The 17,951-nt window shown below is 47.1% G+C and overlaps 1 protein-coding gene across 4 annotated transcripts in view; it reads right to left on the bottom strand.

Annotated features, from left to right (window-relative positions):
• Nucleotides 1-762: 762 nt before the first annotated feature.
• ARHGEF4 (Rho guanine nucleotide exchange factor 4) overlaps nt 763-17,951 on the bottom strand; it is a 133,360-nt gene continuing 116,171 nt past the window's right edge. For all 4 annotated transcript variants that reach the window (XM_064165228.1, XM_064165226.1, XM_064165229.1 and 1 more), the window contains 8 exons: nt 15,880-16,074; nt 14,288-14,467; nt 13,455-13,687; nt 11,960-12,089; nt 10,968-11,099; nt 9,874-10,117; nt 9,059-9,136; nt 763-7,869 (listed from right to left, as the gene is read on the bottom strand). In XM_064165228.1, coding sequence (XP_064021298.1) covers nt 7,712-7,869; nt 9,059-9,136; nt 9,874-10,117; nt 10,968-11,099; nt 11,960-12,089; nt 13,455-13,687; nt 14,288-14,467; nt 15,880-16,074 — 1,350 coding nt within the window. In that variant the 3' untranslated portion in view covers nt 763-7,711. The remainder of the gene's footprint in view (nt 7,870-9,058; nt 9,137-9,873; nt 10,118-10,967; nt 11,100-11,959; nt 12,090-13,454; nt 13,688-14,287; nt 14,468-15,879; nt 16,075-17,951) is intronic.

The following is a 17,951-nucleotide window of genomic DNA, read 5'->3' as shown; positions in this document are numbered from 1 at the left end:
ATTAATCATCCAGAACAGAATGGGATCCATCTGTCTACTTGAAAAACAGTTTTTCACAAATGGTAAGTAAGAAGCATTTGGTAGCTCCAGGAGGTTGTATTGTCCATGTTACAGGGAATGGCATATCAACAGGAAAGATGGTTGAGCCTTAGGAGTACAAAGCAACCCATAGCTGTAGACCTTGGTGAACTAGAAGTTACCTCAGACACAAACTTGGAACTGAGCTGCCCAGCTGTTGACTTTAATTAGTGCATCTGGACCATCCTTTGGGGCTCTATAAATGTATTTCATATTGTTTTACAACAGCTTCATTTTTTTTCTGGGCAAGAAAGGTAAAGTGTATGGATAAATATGTAAGTATATGGAAGGCACTTTTCCACAGTTGTGCTTTTACCAGTCTTGGGGGAATTAAGACCACTTGAACTTCACAATTGAAACCAAATGCTGTACTCTCTTTCAGTGCGTGAACGCTAACAGGCTGGAGCTGGGGTAAGGTTTTTCCTGGTGGTGTGGTTTGGATAGCAAGTGTATTGTTGCAGAGTGCTAGAGGTTGAAGAAAAAAGCCTCAACACATTATCAAGGGTAGGTAATGGGTGCACAATCTGGCTTCTGAGAAATGGGGGAGGAGGCAGGTGTGGAAAGAGGCGTTCTGAAGCAGAATGCTTTTACATAGCTCCATTTGACTGTGGCAGCTATAAAGGCTTGTTTTGTATACTCGGTGGTTAATGTTTTATGGGAGGATCACAGAACTCTGACAAGAGCAAAGCTGATAGCTCATTTATTTCCCATCTCACAAATGAGTCTGTAAACAGTCACGCACAAAGGTACACGAGTCTGGGTTCAGTATCACAGGTATTTCATTTGCACAGGCTGTAAAACAGGGAGCTGCTTTGGTAGCAAATTGTGCACTATGTGCAAAGGAGAGTGGTATAGTTGCAGGGAGAAGGATGACAGGAGTGTTCTGCCAAAAGAACAAGCAGCCTGTGTTTTTCTTAATCCCACCAGCACTGCCAGAGCTGGGGGATTTTAGTCCTTCAGCCGTTGTTAAGGAAACGTGGGAGACATGGTGAGAAATGAAGTGTGGAGCAAGGTGGCGATCCCAAGGCAAGGCAAGCTGCAGCATGGCTGTGGCTGGGGGAGTGCAACTTGGCCTCTGGGGAGCCTGAAGCTCTGTGACTGAAGATAAAGGCAAGTGCAAGCCAGGTTGCTGCTATTCACAAGTGTGTGCGAGGCCATGCTCCAGTACCCCACCCCACTCCGTGTACACTCAGAGGAATAATGCAGGGGTGCATTCTGGCTTCTGCCATGTCCTTTTTGATGGCCTTCTTGCTGGCTTAGCTGTGAAGTGAATTGTGTTGTTTTGTTTCTGCTGCTGTGGCAATAGTGCAGGGGAGGGAAGCTATCAAAATGAATGATCAACACTGCATCTTCAGTGTGTTAGCATCACTCAGAAGTTTTCTATCCATTACCAAAGCTATTAACCCATTACTTACCTGAAGACCTGGGTCTCTCTTAGGTTGGGAGCTCTGGGGAACAGGGACATTGTACTGGTATTCTGTTAGAGGACATTGCAGTTTACCTGGTGCCTGTAGCAGTGAGGTGCTTCTACTTGTCAATAGCAGTGTCAAGTCTGCTAACTTCAGCAGGAAACTGGAACAGCAGCAAGTGCAGGCTGAGGCTCCAGCAGCTGAATGAAGTGTGAACAGCCATTCTTAAAGCTTCAGGAGTTACTGTACTACCATATTCATTGTCCAAACAAGTGTTGCAGTGCCATAACCCTCATCAGCAGGTACACAGCACGTTGAAAATGATTGAGATAACAGTAAAATAAGAAAGCAGCCCTTGCTGGAAGCTCTGCTGCCTGACAGACACTGACAGAGTTCTTAAGGAGTCTGTGAAGGGAGGGGTACAACACTTGCTCAAAAGACTGACACTTAAAAATTGGTGACAAGGCTGGGAACATTTAGTTCAGCTATACATGAAGACATGCTTCCACTACAGTAGATCTGGAGGAGCACAGCCTGATACTTAGGTTGCTGCAAAAGATAAAGCGCCTTTTTATCACAAACAGCTAATTTCTGGGCTTCCTGGCGTCCCAAGAAATGCAGCATCTTGAGTCTGACATTAAGCATCTTTTGGAATGTCTGTTACCTGTAGATGCCTTTGTTTCAAGTTATTCTGATCAGTGATGGGATGTCCTAGCTTTCTCACGGCCTTCAGGAAGCTGTTTGGACACCCAGGTGCAGGCCCTTGATGCATCGTGGGCTTCAGGGTGACAGGCTGTGCTGGATTTGTGGAGCAGTGTCCTGGAGAGCTGGAAATGCCTGAGGTAAGCAGCAGCCAGGGGAGGGACTATGCCAGGCAAACAGGGCTCTCCTCACCCTGCACCCCACCCGCTTCAAGTAATGGGCAGAAGAGATGAAACAGGCTGCATCAGGGCACCTTGTAGCTCTGTGTTGAGTACAAAGACAGTTCGTTCTGCTTTTGCTGCTATCATAAGTTGAAGCATAGGCATTTTTCTAGCATGTATGCCCACCTTCTCTGACTCAGGTATTCAAAACTGATAGCTCAAAACAGACTTTTTTTTTTTTTCCTTTTTTTAAAATTTCTTTTTGGCCAGAGCAGAAATTAGATGATTTAGCAACCACTGGTTCTCTTTGTATTGAGCAGTAGCTTCAGCAAATCATTCCTCTGACTGGTTCATATGCGATACATAAGTCTCTGTCTTACCTTATTCAAGTAAGTAAAATCTGGACAAATTTTACTCATCAAGAAATGTGGCTGCTTTTCAGAAGAAACTTCCTAAACAGATAGTTACATAAGGAGAGGAACCCCTAAGAGCCCAAGCCCCTAAAACAACCCAAACCACCCCTGTCCATGATATGCAACTTAATGCAGGAGCATTTTTCTGAGTAGTTAGGTTCTACCCTGAAATCTGGAATGATCTGTCCTCTTCAGACTCATGTCTGGAGCTTCAGTTTACTGTGCATGAAAATCTGCATTTCTGCCCATGAAGTAGCATCATCTCCAGAGGAGGGGGTTCAGAAGTCTTGCTGCTTTGCTCTCTCATGCTTCAGGTGGACTCTTCCTGTGAACCTGCTATGGTTGTGTTGCCTGTTAAGCTCAGAATGCTTGACAGCAGCTGTACTTGACCTGTTCACATGCCAGAAAATCCCTTTGGTGTCAGTATACATAGATTCACAAGGTCATCATCTAATGTGTACACAGTTGCCTTCTGTCCTGCACAGGTTTCTCACTGGTGCTTTTAACTGGCAGTAAAGTGTGGGTAGCTCCACAGAAAATCCAGAGACCAAGGTGAAGGAGGACTTTAACTGTTGATTACCACTGTGTAGCACATGTGCTTCTCACCCATCTAGTCAGTAACAGGAGATGACCTCTAGGTGTCTAATCATTCAAAACCAATGGAGGCTGCACATGATCCACAACAATTTGTTCAGGAAATAAGTAACAGGATTTGTGGTTGGAGAAGCAGGAGGTGGTGCAGAGTAGGAAGTAAAGTATGGCATTTCTTGATGATATCCTCCTCAGATTTAGAAGTCTCTATCACCGTGCTGGCACCAGGGTAGGTATGTTGAGCAGAGTTTGGGCCTTACCTGGTCAGTGTCACTGCTGTAACTCCACTGACTGTCAGCAGGTTTCTGCCTCTTTCAGATGATGAGATGTTATACTTGATTTCAGCCTTGCAGAGGGAATTGAGTCCCTAGCTCCAAGTGTTTCTTGCAAGACTAGAATCCAAACTGAAGACACTTTTTAGGAAGAGTACTACCGATAGGCAGTTAGGTAGAGAATGTATTTCTCTGCACTGGAAACAAATACCTTTTGCATCAGCTGGTGCAGCATTGGGCCAGAGAGGGCTGGTTTGGCACTTACTTGGAAAGATTGTGATAAAAAGTATCTCTGTAAGTGTGCGCTCATCAGATAAGGGACATCTGGAAGAGGCAGTAAACAGCTTGAGCATTTGAACAACTTGGTGCACGTTTGCTGTTCAGAGTATTGCTATACAGATAATTAGTAGCAGCCAATGCTTATGTGCGTTTTAGGATGAGGAGAGAAGGGACATCTGTTGTTGCCCTTCAGAGCTGATGTTCTCCAGCTCATTGGAGAACAAGTCAGGATTTGTACTGGCATTACTTCAGTGTAGATGGAAAGCTGAGTGTGTAAAGCAACATACAAAGTTAAAGTATCAGAAGTTGCAGCAAGGGAAACACTGAATAGATGTAAGAATTTTTTTTTCCATACTGCAGACAGTGAGGTATTGAACAGAGACCCAGAGAAGTTTTGGGGGGCATCTCCATCCCTGAGCACACTCAGACAGCAACTGGACGATCCTGTGAGTAACCTGATGCAGCTACACTGTTGGTCTTGTTCTGAAGACACAAGCATGTGGGGTGGCAGGGGGGAGGGCTGTCCCATGGTCCCTTCCAGCCTATGTTTGCCGATCCAATCCCGCATTCGTCACTCACTACAAAGCTGATCAGCTCATGGAACTGGTCATTTCCATGCCAACAGATTTTCTTCCTGGCCAATCAAAACAAACACACCATGGGTAGGGAAAGAGGGTTGCAGACACTTAGGGTAAACACAAAAGTGACAATTGTCACACATTACTGAGGATGGGGTTTGCTGACACTATGCTGGCTGTGGCCAATGGCAGTGAAGGTACTTCAAGCCTATAGGTGCTGTGACAATCCCCCGGGGGTGTTGTTCTGCTCAGCATGAGTGCCGCAGCATTTCCTGGGTCACAGCAAGCTCTGGGTGGTTGCCCTGGAAGGGGAGTGTGTTGGAGGGGTGGTTGCCTGTGGCAAAGGGGCATCGTGGTGACATAGCTGTGGGTCCAGGAGGCTGCAGGTAAAGCTCCCTGCATTGAGGAGCATGAGTTGGTGTGTTTGGGTTAGCAGAGCTCCCCTCCATGGTCAGGTGCATACTGTGTCTGCAGCCTACAGGACTTAGCAGAGGTGTACTCTGGACAGCTTTCATCAGCATTTAGGTGGGAGTTGGGGGGGAGGTGTCCAAATCATGTAATGTTCATGGCATCCATCCACAGCATGGGTCTGGGGTGGGGGTGGTGCTGCTGTTAATTTTGGTGCTTGGCAAAAAGTAGTGCAGGCTGAGCTCATTGACCTCTTACAGTGTCAGTGGGGTTTGGGGGTAGAGGACAAACGGTCTTCTTCACTTTGGGAGCCCCACCTGGCAAAAGATCATCATATTGGCTGCTAAAGCTTAGGTCTCCACTGTGCTCTGTCCCATGAGGGGAGCTTAATGAGGTCTTGTGGTGTGTGTGGGGCAGAAGAGGGCGAGGATGGGCAGTGCTGAGCACTGTGGCCTTGATCAAGCAGATGTACTGTGCAAATAGGGTGATAATTATTTTTTGTCTTGGTGCTTCCTTTCCCCTCATCCCATCGTAGTGGCCCACACCTGTTTGTGCAGTGTTTGAAGGCCATTCTGGCAGTGTCCTACTGCCTTGTTTTCCCAACTGCTGCCATGGCATGAGAGAGGCATTTTTGACAAATGGCAGACCAGATCTCTAGCTGGTTTTGCTGGTTCAGGTCTAAACAGCATCTCAAGGCTCTCTTTCCAGTTTGATAAGCCCCATTTTCCTCTGATTGGGGGAGCCTGCCTAGGCAGGAGGGCAAGTTAAACTTTCCTTGGGCAAACAACTTTTCTTGTGTGAGGGGGAAGTTCTGGTAGTGGTTTTCCCAGCTTTTGGGCACTGTTTTCTAGCACAGCAGTAAGTAGTGATGTCACATCTAGTTTTGCCTAGGAGCAGTGCCTGGAGTGGTGTGTTTGCCCAGAGAGGAGGTCAGGTACCAGGAGGAGAAGCTGTGTTGTCTTTCAGATGCCTGACTTCCCGGCACTTGCCCTTCCTCTTTCTTTAGTTCCGTGTTGTCCAAAGCAGGGTTGAGCATGCCCTGCACCTACATGTTCCCAGACATGTTTTTTCCATTTAGGTAGCATGAGTTTGGGAGCTGGTGACTTGCTAACCTGGATGAGTATTCCAAGTGACCAGCAGCCTACTTCATCAGTCCTTCATCCAAGGGATGGCAGCTTTGAGGGTAACTTTCTAGCATGGCTTCTACTGATCAGTGGCCACGTCTTAAGCTGCAAGAGCAGAATCTCTGTGGTGAAGAGAAACAAGTTCACACAGACATGTCAGAGACAAACACAGGCTCAGAGTCACTTTTACAAGTTTCTTTATGAAATAAAACGTTGCCCCTGGTCTTGATGGGGAGACATAGTGCAAGAAGGACTTTGTACGTGCTACTGAATTCAGGTATCCTTGGACGACCAGACTTTGGTCACCTACAGCATCAACAAACACTGGACTTGTGAGCTCTGCAGGCAGCACTCACTCACACTAGCATCATGCTGGAGGGAGCAGATGTCTTCCTTCCAGTGTCATAGGATGCCTCTTAAGCTAGGGAATTCAGTCAGTATGGCTTCTAATGCTCGCTGTGGTAAGGCAAATCTCTCCTTTTGCTAACCAAGGTTTAAATTTCTTTTTGGCCACAGTTTGAAACTTGGGTACTTACAGTGAGGCTTTTAATGCAGATTTTAGGCCTTTTTAAAGTGGCTTTGCCTTTTTTTAAAGATGTGGAAAAACCTGTAGTAATTCCCCTGGAATTGGGAGTCTGGGAATTTGCATAACTATCTTGGTTTTAGTCTTCCAGATTTGAACTGTAGACTGTGACTTCTGGGAGCTAGGTTTGCAAATATTGACCTTTCTTTTTTTTCTTTAAAAAAAAAAAAGGAAAAGGAAAAAAGAAAGAAAAAAAAGAACAGACAAAACAGGCATCAAGTTAACAACATCTGACAGGAACAGTTACAGACTTACAAAATACACAGTTCTGGTTTTTACCATAAATAAACACATTACAAACAATGAGCATTTTCATTGGCCAGGAAATATGGCAGAATGATGGACAAAGGAGAATCTAAGGAATTGAGAACAGTATTAATTAGGCACATTTTTCTCTAACTGAATGTTATTCAAACCCACTAGAGATTCTTGAACTTTACTCATGCTGCAGGTTGATTGGCACAGTTGAATGTCCTAAAGTCCATGGTGGTGTTGGGCTAAAGGAAAAGGTCACAGTGCAGTACTCACTGTTGTCTCATCTGAGTGCCTGCAAAGGCTAACTGAATGAGTTAGACATGTGTGGGAGGATCACATCTCTGAGAAATGAGGGAGTGGGGGTGGGCAGAGAGCAAGAAGGCTTTCTCCCTCCATGGAAAATGGATCATGTCAGTGACTTGGAGCTGCCCATCAGAGCATGTCAGTGGGCAGGGAGCTGGCAGGTGTATCAGCTGCCATCCTCTCTCCAGCAGCTGCCAGACAGCAGTAGTGTTCACAGCAGGAAGGAGTGAGTCCAAGTACAGCTGACAAGCAAAATCTTTTCAGAGGAAACGTGTCAGGCTCCCTGCTGTGATCTCCTCCTGGAAGTTTGCCTCTTGGGCGCTGTGCGGGGCTGGCTTGGCAGGACTGGCACAAATGCACACAGGTGCAAGCGCACACACAGGGTCTCACCTTGGAGCCAGTGCGGTCTGTTGGGCTGCAAAATAAATAGAGAAGGCAGGAGCATATGTGCCATCCTCCATAAACAAAGGAGAGGAACAACCTGGGCTCCACCTCCCAGGACTGAGGGTAAAGTGCTTTCTCAGAAGTGGTTCAGGCACAAACACGGGGCTGCCCTTATTTGCGGAAGGGTGTCAGCCTGCTGATGTTCTGCCAGAAGTTCGAGGGCTTGCGCTTGGGCTCTGCCAGCATGAAGACTTGCTGCTGAGGGAGTGTAGTAGGCAGGGTGGGATGTTTCTGACGCATCAGAAAGTCATAGTATGGCCTGGTGACAGCTGTGATGGGAGGAGATGGGAAGCATGTTAGTTGAGCAGAGTTCCCTTCTGCACCCTCTGCCCAGCCCCTGTTGAAGCTTCAGGGGAGTGATTGGGTTTGACCTAGCTCTACCCTTAGTTTCAGCACTGTTTTTTAGGGAGGAGAGCTGGTGCTGTGGAAGTCCCAGAAATGTGAAGCATAACAAACAGGTGTTCTGTCTGCATGACAGCAGCTGTGGCTATCTGTGACCAACTCCACAGGTGCCTTTGGTCTGGGAGAAGCAGCTGATGTGCTTGTGCCACTCTTGCATGTTACCACTTCTGCAGTGGATTTCTGAATGTAAGGTTCAATGTTTAGCCTGTGGATGGGGCTGGTTTGTGGGGTCTCATCTGCTGCTTCACCCCTAGGCCTTTGTGCTATTAGCGAGGTCTGGCCTCCTTCCAAACATGCCTCTGCTTGCAGTCAGTACCTCTGGCTGACTGAAATTTAGCCAAGCTCTCTTACTGGGGACTTGCTAGAATTTAACCATCAGCTGGTACTGCCAAGAGGAAGTGGTTGCCTCTATATGGGTCTTCCTCTGGATATAAAGAAAGAGGGGTGGTGGTATCCCAAAGTTTGGCAGCAGGAATCTTCAGGTGACAGTGCTGTAGGCACAGGAACTTTTCTGTGAGCTCACACTCACCTGGCTGCTGCTAAATTTTCTTTGTCTCTTGAAGGTTTGACTAACAGCTCTGAGTGATCATGGTACCTGCCTGTAGCGTTCTGCCAAGATCACAGGTTTGAAAGCATCTTCCACAGTCAAAACTGCCCATGCAGAAATAGTTCCTGCTGCAGTGATCATTATGGCCCTCTGCATGATGGGGAATTGCTATAAAACTTAGATCTTCTCTACTCACAAAGGGAATACCTTAGCTTGTGGCTTCTCAGGGGACTCTGAACTAGCACCAGAGTAGAAGCTGCTGGCTTGTGTGTAGTGGTGGTTTCTTGCTCAGTGATTAGGTGCAGAGAAGCCCTCCTGTAGTTAAAGATACTTTCCTGACTCTAGGTGTCTGAATCTTCTAGGAACTATGCTGCAGATGGTGAGCTCTGATGTGACAATCTGGCCTTCTCAAGAGTCTGTGAATGCCACTTCACTGGAACTTCCCCTGTAGTGAATATGGAGCCCCCACCCCCAGTTCTAGCCACATCTGTGTGTTAGGTGTGACTCACCCTTAGGCTTCCCAGTCTGCTGCTGCTTGCTGGCATTCAGCATTGCCTGCTTTTTCTGCACCTCTGTGATTGAAAAACCTTGAAGATAGATAGAATAGAATTTGTCATATAGATGATAGTCTTCAAATAGAGCAGCAGGTCACCATTTTGCATCTATCTCATGGGAGAACACTGGCTTAGAAAGGGAAAAATGGGAGTAGGAAAGTGGCTGAGAGGAGAGATCACAAACTGAAATTACTCCCTAAGTGATTAGGGGGACACTGCTCCAAGGCCCCAGCCTGTGCTGTGCTGCACCACTCTCCCTATCTCTCATGCAAGGTTTCCTGCCTGCCTCTCCTGCCATGCTTGCTGGGTGAAGCAGCTGGTGCAGACCAGCTGTGGCTCAAATCTCATTTAAAGCACAGAAGTCTACATTAAGCAGGATTTGGGCTAAACAATGAAAATCTTCCCTCACAATGAGAACCTCTGGCTGAACATGTTTAATATAGGTATTGCCAAGCTGGGTGCTCACACTGTACTGCAAAAGAAGGGCAGCTGTCTGCAGTCTGTCAGCCACTTTGTCATTGGAGACACATCAGCCTCCCTGGGGACACGGGACACTGTCTGCTCGCAGGGCAGGGGTGTGCTTGCTTTCTCTTCAGGTACACAGATCTGTCCAGATGTGCAGTTCAGCAGTGCAGAGCTGGACTGGAGCATGGCCTGACTTCCCTGCCCTTTCAGTCCTGTTCAGTAGCTGGTGGGTTTAAAAAAAGAGGAAAGAAAACCACCCACCAAACAGGAGCACCCCCTGTGTCACAGCAGTGCTCCTGCCATACCTGTCTCCTGGTCGAGCTGAACCTGTCTCCTTTCATTCTCAAACGCCTTCAGCCAGCGCTGTTTGTGCTCAGGCTTTTTTGCACAGAACAAGTGGACTTCCTCAGTGTCTCGGCAGTGCAGCTTAAACGCGTTTTTGACACTGATGTTGAAGTCCTTGTCCTTCCCATCTTCCACGTCCACTATTTCCATGTCATCCATGTTGATGCGGCTCTTATAGTACAAGATGTCCCGGCGCAGGAGGTCCTGTAAGGCAGAACACATAGGCTCATACACACATTAAGCATACTGGAGTAAGCTTGGTGGTCATTCCAGTCCTCCAAGAGTAAACTGACACTGGATTTGAATCTCTGGCATTGCAGAGTGCTAAGCTCTTGTTGACACTGCTGGCAGGGGGGTTTGTTCTGGTGGCAGGGTCAGCATAGGCTGGCATCTGCTGTTGTGGGATGTCAGTGTTCCTGAAGAGCTCGTAATGAGAAGCAAGCATGTGTGAACACACATATGATCCCCAAAGCCTCCATTAGGCCTGTGTCAGAAAGCAGAATTTGAGTCCTACAGTCCCAGTAAGCCCAAAAAAGCCCTGATCAGCTTTTTGGTTTTGACTTGACAATAAAAAGTCAATTTGAGAGCACTGAGTAAGAGTCTCATGCCTAAATTAGCTGGAGCTACCTGCATGCCATGGATTATGTTCCTGGTGGTTCTTTTCAACCACAGCGATTCACGGTGATTAGATGTTGTGCTGAGGGATTTGGTTTAGCCAAGGACTTGTCAGTGTGAAACTAATGATTGGACTTGAGGAGCTTGAAGGTGTTTTCCAATCTAAGAAATTCTGTGACTATGCAAAAGAACATTGGTACTTTCAGTCCTGAAATTCCCAAGGAAGATACCTTTCACTTGCTCTGTGAGGGAAGATGTGGTACTGAGGTTTTATGGGCTATCCTTACAGACTTAGGTGTGGATGTTAATGTGGTCTTGCTGACTGTCATGGCCCACAACTCATCACAGAATATGCTCTCAATCTCATGTGGAAGTGCAGGTGGGAAAACAAATGTACAGCACTGTGATAGATAGCATTTGTCCTGGCTAGTGAAGTTACCTTCTTGCAGTAGACAAGCTGGTGATCAAAGAGGAAGAACATCCTCTGTTGGCTCTTGGCTTGAGGGTGGGAGATTTTGGTTAATTCCCCAGAATAGATAAGTTCTGAACTTCGGACTAGGACATCTTCACCCTGAGAATAGCACAAAGAGCAGGTTAGTCTCAGCCATCTGAAAATAGGGAAGAAGAAATAAGCCCCTAGCCTCATAGGAAAACTTCAGCTTGGCTGAGGTGCCTGTGTGGCCACGAGGCCTGAATTCCTGCTGAGGAAATTCTGGAATTTAGAAGAAGCCTCTGTGTTTAATGGCAGTTCCTGCCACATCAAACAGACACTGTGACCTTGGCACCTAGGGAATGGGAACTGAATTTCATAAGAGAAAACAGTGTATTAAAATATCCTTATCCAGTGAATCTGCTCAGGGTAGCTGGTCTGTGTCTGACGTGAAAGGTAAACAGAGAGCTGAGAATTTAGCCTGACACTCTTGTGAGACAGTCACGGTCTGGTGTTACTGCATCTAGGATTTAGGGAGTCAGGAGTCCTGCAGTTCTGTTTCTTTGATGCAGCAGGTTTTAAAAAATCAGTCTACAGGGAGCACTTGCTTCCTTTGCTGCTTGCCCTTCTGCAAGGGTAGTGTGGTTTGTTAACAGATTAAGGGGCAGTTCTGCTCATCTTGAGAGTTTGAAATCACTCAAGATAAAGGGGACAATGAGGAAAAATAACAGAATTTCACTAGATGCTAATTTTATTCTGTGAGGCAAACGGGGAAGCAGAAGTCCCAGGGAACATGCAAAGGCAGCCAGTTTAGCTCGGCTCTGTACTAACCTTTTTCAGTTATACTAAAAGAGCTGTTTAAAATAGACCCCAAAACAAACCGAATAAGCAATGTGCACAAAGGCAGGCAGCAGAACAGAGGTGGGATGAGGTAGTAATCCTGTTGGAGGGAGAGAAGAGAGGCGATGCAGAAGATGCAGTTCTTGGGGAGGGTCTCTTACCTCCCAGTCTTCTATGGAACTCTGCCACTGAGCAATTTTGTCAATGTTCTCCAGCCGCCGCTTTCTCTCGTTGATGAGCCGAGCAACGTTCTTCATGGCATTTAAGGCAGCTTCTACATCTTTAAAATCCCTGGGGTAGGTAGGGCAGAGGTGTTAGGATGAGAAAATGGCACATGCTTATTGTCCCTACACTCCAAAGCAGTGGTATCCAGCATGGCCTAGGGCTGGAGAGCAGAAAACAGGAGCTCCACTTGCAGTTCTGTCCCAGCCTTTTCACACACTGAAAGTCAGTTACATGTTTCTGTGGGCAGCTTTTCATACACATGCTGGTTTTGAGGCAGAGGGTAGACTTGCACAAGTCTAAACCCAGTTTATGGAAGGGAAGGAGGTAGGTAATCAAAGCTAACCAAAGAGGGGTAAATACAGGTTACTGGAACAAGCTCCAAGGTTCTCCAAGCCTCAGGGAGTTGTTTGCTTTCCACAGTGTAACACCATATATTTGTAATAGTCTGTTTCATGCAGGCAGTGATTCAGTCATGCAGAGGTAAGGCAGTTCAGCAGTAAGTGGCTTCATTTCAGATAGGAGCTGATGGTTTATCTGGATGGTGATCTACCCTTCCCCACACATCACCTGCTGTCACCAGTTACTTCTGCTGAGTTCAGATTAGCTGGGAAGGAGCTGTTCTGCACAGCTTGTCTGTAATACAGTTTTCACAGCAGTGTGCTGCATTAAAGAGCTTTCTGGTGGGAGGTCAGCCTTAGAACAGCATGTTTACAGCTTCAGCAGACATGCTTAAAGCCATTCTGAGAAACCAGTGCTGCAATTAGGAAGGTACAATGTAGTCAAACCACCATGGGCCAGTATCAACACTTTAATACAGATTTTCCATGTTTTATTCCTGTAGCTACTTATTTCAGATGCCTGGTTAAGTGACCTAGTTATTTGAGCTGGGGGTGATGCCTTCACCCCTAAAATAAGCAGTGGAGTTGGAGGGTTTTGAGCTGTTGCTGAAAAGGCACCCAGTGTGCATGGCTTGACCACTGTAGGCCATGACTTCCTAATGGGGAAGCACCAGGCAAAACTCATTGGCTGCCACTCAGTCCCAAGGTGCTATGGTGTAGTTACATGGACCTTTTTAGGTATATTCAACCAGTGCTTTTGGAGGCAAAAGTTTCCACCACCAAAACCATTAAACTCCCAAGTATGTACATGCTGGTGCCATGGATAGGTGGGCCAAATAAAATCAGAAAAGTACCATTCTAAGGTGGACCTTGCAACTGCAGATCTGTAACAGACAGGAAAGCCCAGGTCTACTGTAATGGAGAGTGACAGAAAAATGCTTTTTCTCCTGGTTTCTACAAGCTACTGCAGAATCATCATGGTGTCAGCTGCTCTGGGCGAGCAGCCCTCAGCACATAGTTCTGCACTAGTCCATTTCCATGACACCACGGAGACACCAGTCGCATTCCTTCCTTCCCCACCATGTTGCCCTACCTGTGTTGGGGGTTGGTGTATTTGAGCAGCTCCGCCAGCTGCAGAGGGTATTTGCAGATCTTCTGCACGGGAGTCAGCAGAAAGCCATCCAGAGAGATGTCGATCATCTTCTGCAGCAGGCGGCAGGCCTCGAAGAAGTAGACGTACTTGTTGACCTTGGCGAGGCGCGACAGCTCCGTGCAGGCGTTGGGGTGGTTGTTGCAGTACTCCGAGTAGATCTGAAACTCCGTTTGCTGCCAGGGAAACGAAGGGGTTACTGTCTGTGTTCTCCAGGGTGGGTGATGGCTGGGCTCACACCGCTGTGTCTGAGTTGCTCAGGTGGGTCCTGCTTCTGTGGCTCCTGGGGCTGTTTGGTAATTTGTATTCTCCCCAGACTTTGGAGCCCAAGATCTGGAGATGGAAGGGGGCAGGGTGCGTCGCAGGTTGCGGCACACACAGTTGCACGTGCTCTGGCCTGTGCTCAGCTGAATGGTTTTAATGGCCAGATCAGCCACTGATGGTCCTGCACTATCCTGAAAATGCCATAGCTGTAAGCTCAGGGCCAGCTCCAGATTTTGGAATCTTCCTACATTTTTGCCCGAAGTAGGGTGGTCTGGCAGGGATTATGGTGCTCAGGAGCTCAGGCACTTTGAACATGTTCTTCCACAGCCAGGAGAGCTAAAGAGTGTTGCCTTGGGAGGTGGGTCGTGGTTGAATGGGGCAGGGGCTAATGGCATTTAATCTGACTGGGTGAGTTTTTTAAAGAGGGCTTTGGTTCTGTCAGGTCAATTTCTGAATCCTCTGGGTTAGTCCATGCTCAGCTACCCCTTTCCCATGAAGCCAAATTTACTTACATATTCCAAGAAGCACGAGCCAACCTCACTCAAATGTGGGTGGTCTTTGTTGAATTTCTTCTCTAGTGCTTTAACAAATTTCTTCTGGCACTTGTAGATGTCCTCAATATTCCCAAAGATTGTCTTCAGCTGTTCTTCCGTAAACATGTCTGCTCTTTTACGGCACTGCTTAATGTAACCCTAGGAGGAAACCAAATTGGAAAGCTTCCTGGGCATTTGCTCTGACCTTTGGTTATCAACAGAAAAACCCAGGGATTGCAGCCAGCTGCACATCAGGGTCCTGTACCTGCTTCCTGCATATGAGCATCCATGCTTTAGCTATTAATGCCTCTGGTATCACCCAAAACATGGTAGGAATAGAAATGAAGTCACAGTTTGATCAATGCCCTAATTCTGTAACTGACACTGAAAGAGTCCAGCACAAAGCCACGAAGATGGCTAAGGGAGTGGAACATCTCCCTTATGAAGAAAGGCTGAGAGAGCTGGGTCTCTTCAGCTTGGAGAAGAGGAGACCTCGTTCATGTTTACAAATATGTGAAGGCCATGTGTCAGGAGGACAGAGGCAGGCTTTTCTCAGAGATGCCCAATGATAGGACAAGGCAGTGGGTGCAAGCTGGAGCACAGGAGCTTCCATGTGAACATTAGAAGGAACTTTTTTTTTACTGTGAGGGTGACAGAGCACTGAAACAGGCTGCCCAGAGTGGTTCTGCAGTCTCTTGCTCTGGAGACATTCAAACCCTCCTGGTGTTCCTTTGTGATCTATTCTAGCTGATCCTGCTCTGGCAGGGGAGGGTGGACTCAATAATCTTTCAAGGTCCCTTCCACTCCCTGAAATTCTGTGATTCTGTGTGTAAAGCACCCAGAGCTACTTTCCCTCCTCTTAAAAACACTTTGATCTGTCCACAGACTGCTAGGGGCACTGATCCTTGGATAGATTTGGGCCAGTTACATCCAGTTGAGGATTTGGTCTGGCTGTTCATATTAGGAAATGGCTGGTTGACTCAGGAGACAAGGAGTGCACAAAGGGCAGGGGACACACTGCAGGAGGAAAGGCTTGTTTGGTGGGTGTGTGCTGCTTTGCCCCAGCTGGCTGTCCTGGCAAGCACTACACTTTGGTGTCATGCTGCACATCTCTTACCAGCTAGGCTTTGTTTCCCCAGTGGATGTGGCAGTGGGTCTCTCTTCACCCAGGTGTCATGGTACTCAGCATATTTGCAAGGGAAAGCCCTAACTGGCTGAACATCCCCCACTTGTTTGGATCTGAGCATGGCTCACTTTGCTGCTTCTGGCACCTCAGAACATACATTAGAGAGGACAGCAGCGCCAGACATCTACTTCTCGCTGGCTTGGGAACTTCAATTAATTCCATTTGATCAGAGCCCAAGTGGGTGCTCCAAATACAGAGGCTTTGGGGATATTGCTGTAATGAAGTGTCTGGTGTCTTCGGAGCATGCAGTGCCATTTAGCAGAGCAGGCTCTGGTGGAAATAGTCTCACTTTCAGAAAAAGAAAAGTCACTCTGGGCAAGAATGGGCCATAGGCTGCTGTCCTTCGAACAAGTTCCTACATTCACTGCCCCCTTTATTCCATTACCTCACAAATGTCCTTCAGATGCTTGATGTAGTCTCTCTCTGTGCTTATGATCTCATTGATGACGTTGGTCCTCATTTGGTCTTTGGTGGTCTGCCCCATCCCGAAGCGGCGGGTGCCACTGCTCGAGTCGTCCTCTTTGCCTCCCTCAACCTTCAGCGGATAATCTTCCATGGGTTCATCCTGGTTTACTCGCAGCTGCGCCAGACACAAGATACCTGTTCACCATAACTCTTCCAAGGAAAAGAAGTTTGCCACAATTGACTGTGCCAGACAAAGCCTGAGCTGGAACGAGGAGGGGCTGCTATGTCTGTACTACCTGTAAATATGTTTTCCCCCCTGGGGAAGCTAAGGTCAGCCAGTTTTGTGAGGGTACTTTTAAGCCACAGGACAGCTGCTCCCATGGTATGATATGGGTGGTTTTAAGCAGAAGTCATAGAAATCATAAGGAGTCCTCCAGGAACAATACACACAAAATCAAGACAAAAACGGATTATCAAGAGAAGTCTGCTTAGGTACTTGTGAGCAGCCACTTAGGAAGGGAATGGAGAAGCAGCAAAGAGTGTCTTTTTTTATATAGGTTTATGGTTGATCTCCCACTGCAAACAACAAATGCCTCTCAGTATCTGCCTCGCCAAGATTATTTAATTTACTGTTAATATAAAAGCGGATAGAGATGTCAGTGGGCACGTAATGTAAGGCATTGCATTGCAGGGCTGCGTGTGAAACTTCCCAGCGCCCATCAGATGGCAGCACAGCATGAGCAGAGGAAAACAGCAGCGCCTTATCTTGTCAACAGCAGCAAAGTACCGTAGTTAATAGCAGGCAGTTACTGGCGCCTTTCACGTAGGGCTTTCTTTTATGTAGTAATGCTGTAGCTCTCAGAGTGCCCAGGGAGATGTTTTGTATACACCTGAAGGCACTGAAACAGGGACACGCATAACTCTAGGCATTTTTGGTACAATGACACAGGTCTGCTTTACATGTTTGATGTAGTTGTTCTAGGCAGGAGTCTGTACCACTTGATAGAGATCTGTCTACATCCAAAAATCTCTGCATGCCCATCCCGTGCCAGCATAGGCATAGGTTACATTCACTCACAGCTGGTGAAACTCAAAGGGAGCATTCCTGGTTTTCCTTCACTGTACCAGAGCAAACTCAGACATTGGCCTGCAATTTGTATAGAGTAACTGAGAGACCTGCAGAGCTCCTCAAGTCCCCAGACATACCAGCCTTCCCAGCAGTAAGCTGAGACTCTGGGATAATTAGCAGGAAATCTTAACTCAGATGTCTGAACAAGTGTTGTAATTACTCTGCACCCCTAATGGCTAGCAGCAGTCTGCTTTTCCCTGACATGTTACTACAGATTTTTGCCAGTCAGGACAGCAAACAAACTTATCAGTAACACCAAAAAACAAACAAACAAAAAAAAAGCCTGTGTTGTGACTGTGGAAAAAAATCAGTTCAGTCCTCAGCAGTGCTGAGCATTTGGTCCTAGTTCAGTCTTCTATGCAAAAACATCCATCATTTGTAACCGCTACCCAGCTGAGACCGTCCCCTGCAATCTGTAAGGAAGCCTTTCAAAACTCGTCCAGCACTGCCTGCCCCACTTCTTTAAGGGCTTTTGTTAAAAACACTGCATCACCTCATGTCACCTCTTTTCATGCTTCACCTGATTTTGAGTCACTTGTGATCTGAAGTGACCCGGATAAAGAGCTAAAGGGCTGAGCATCTCTGTCTCCAGGCACCTAATTGCCTTTGCAGTATTGAGGAGTCTGCCCTGTAGTGGTCAAAGTAGAGTCAGGCATGAACACCAACAGTCACAGCCCAAGGAAAGGAAAAAAGCCTCTCTCCTCACAGCAGGAAAGGCATGCACAGTGCCTACCCAGGCTCTTGTTTTACACAGAGAATGTACTTTAAAATGCTCTGTTGGAAGTTAATCCAATCTCTGCAGTATGTAGCTGGCACTGTTTGGGCTCTACAGCTATATCACTGTGGTCTGTAGCTGGTACCAGGGGAGACCGGTGGCACAAGCCTTGGCCCAAAAGCATCAAGTGTTTCATACCTCCCCATAG

This window comes from Pogoniulus pusillus, chromosome 26 (assembly GCF_015220805.1).
Source record: "Pogoniulus pusillus isolate bPogPus1 chromosome 26, bPogPus1.pri, whole genome shotgun sequence".
Taxonomy (NCBI): Eukaryota; Metazoa; Chordata; class Aves; order Piciformes; family Lybiidae; genus Pogoniulus; species Pogoniulus pusillus.
This window is presented reverse-complemented; position numbering and strand designations above follow the sequence as displayed.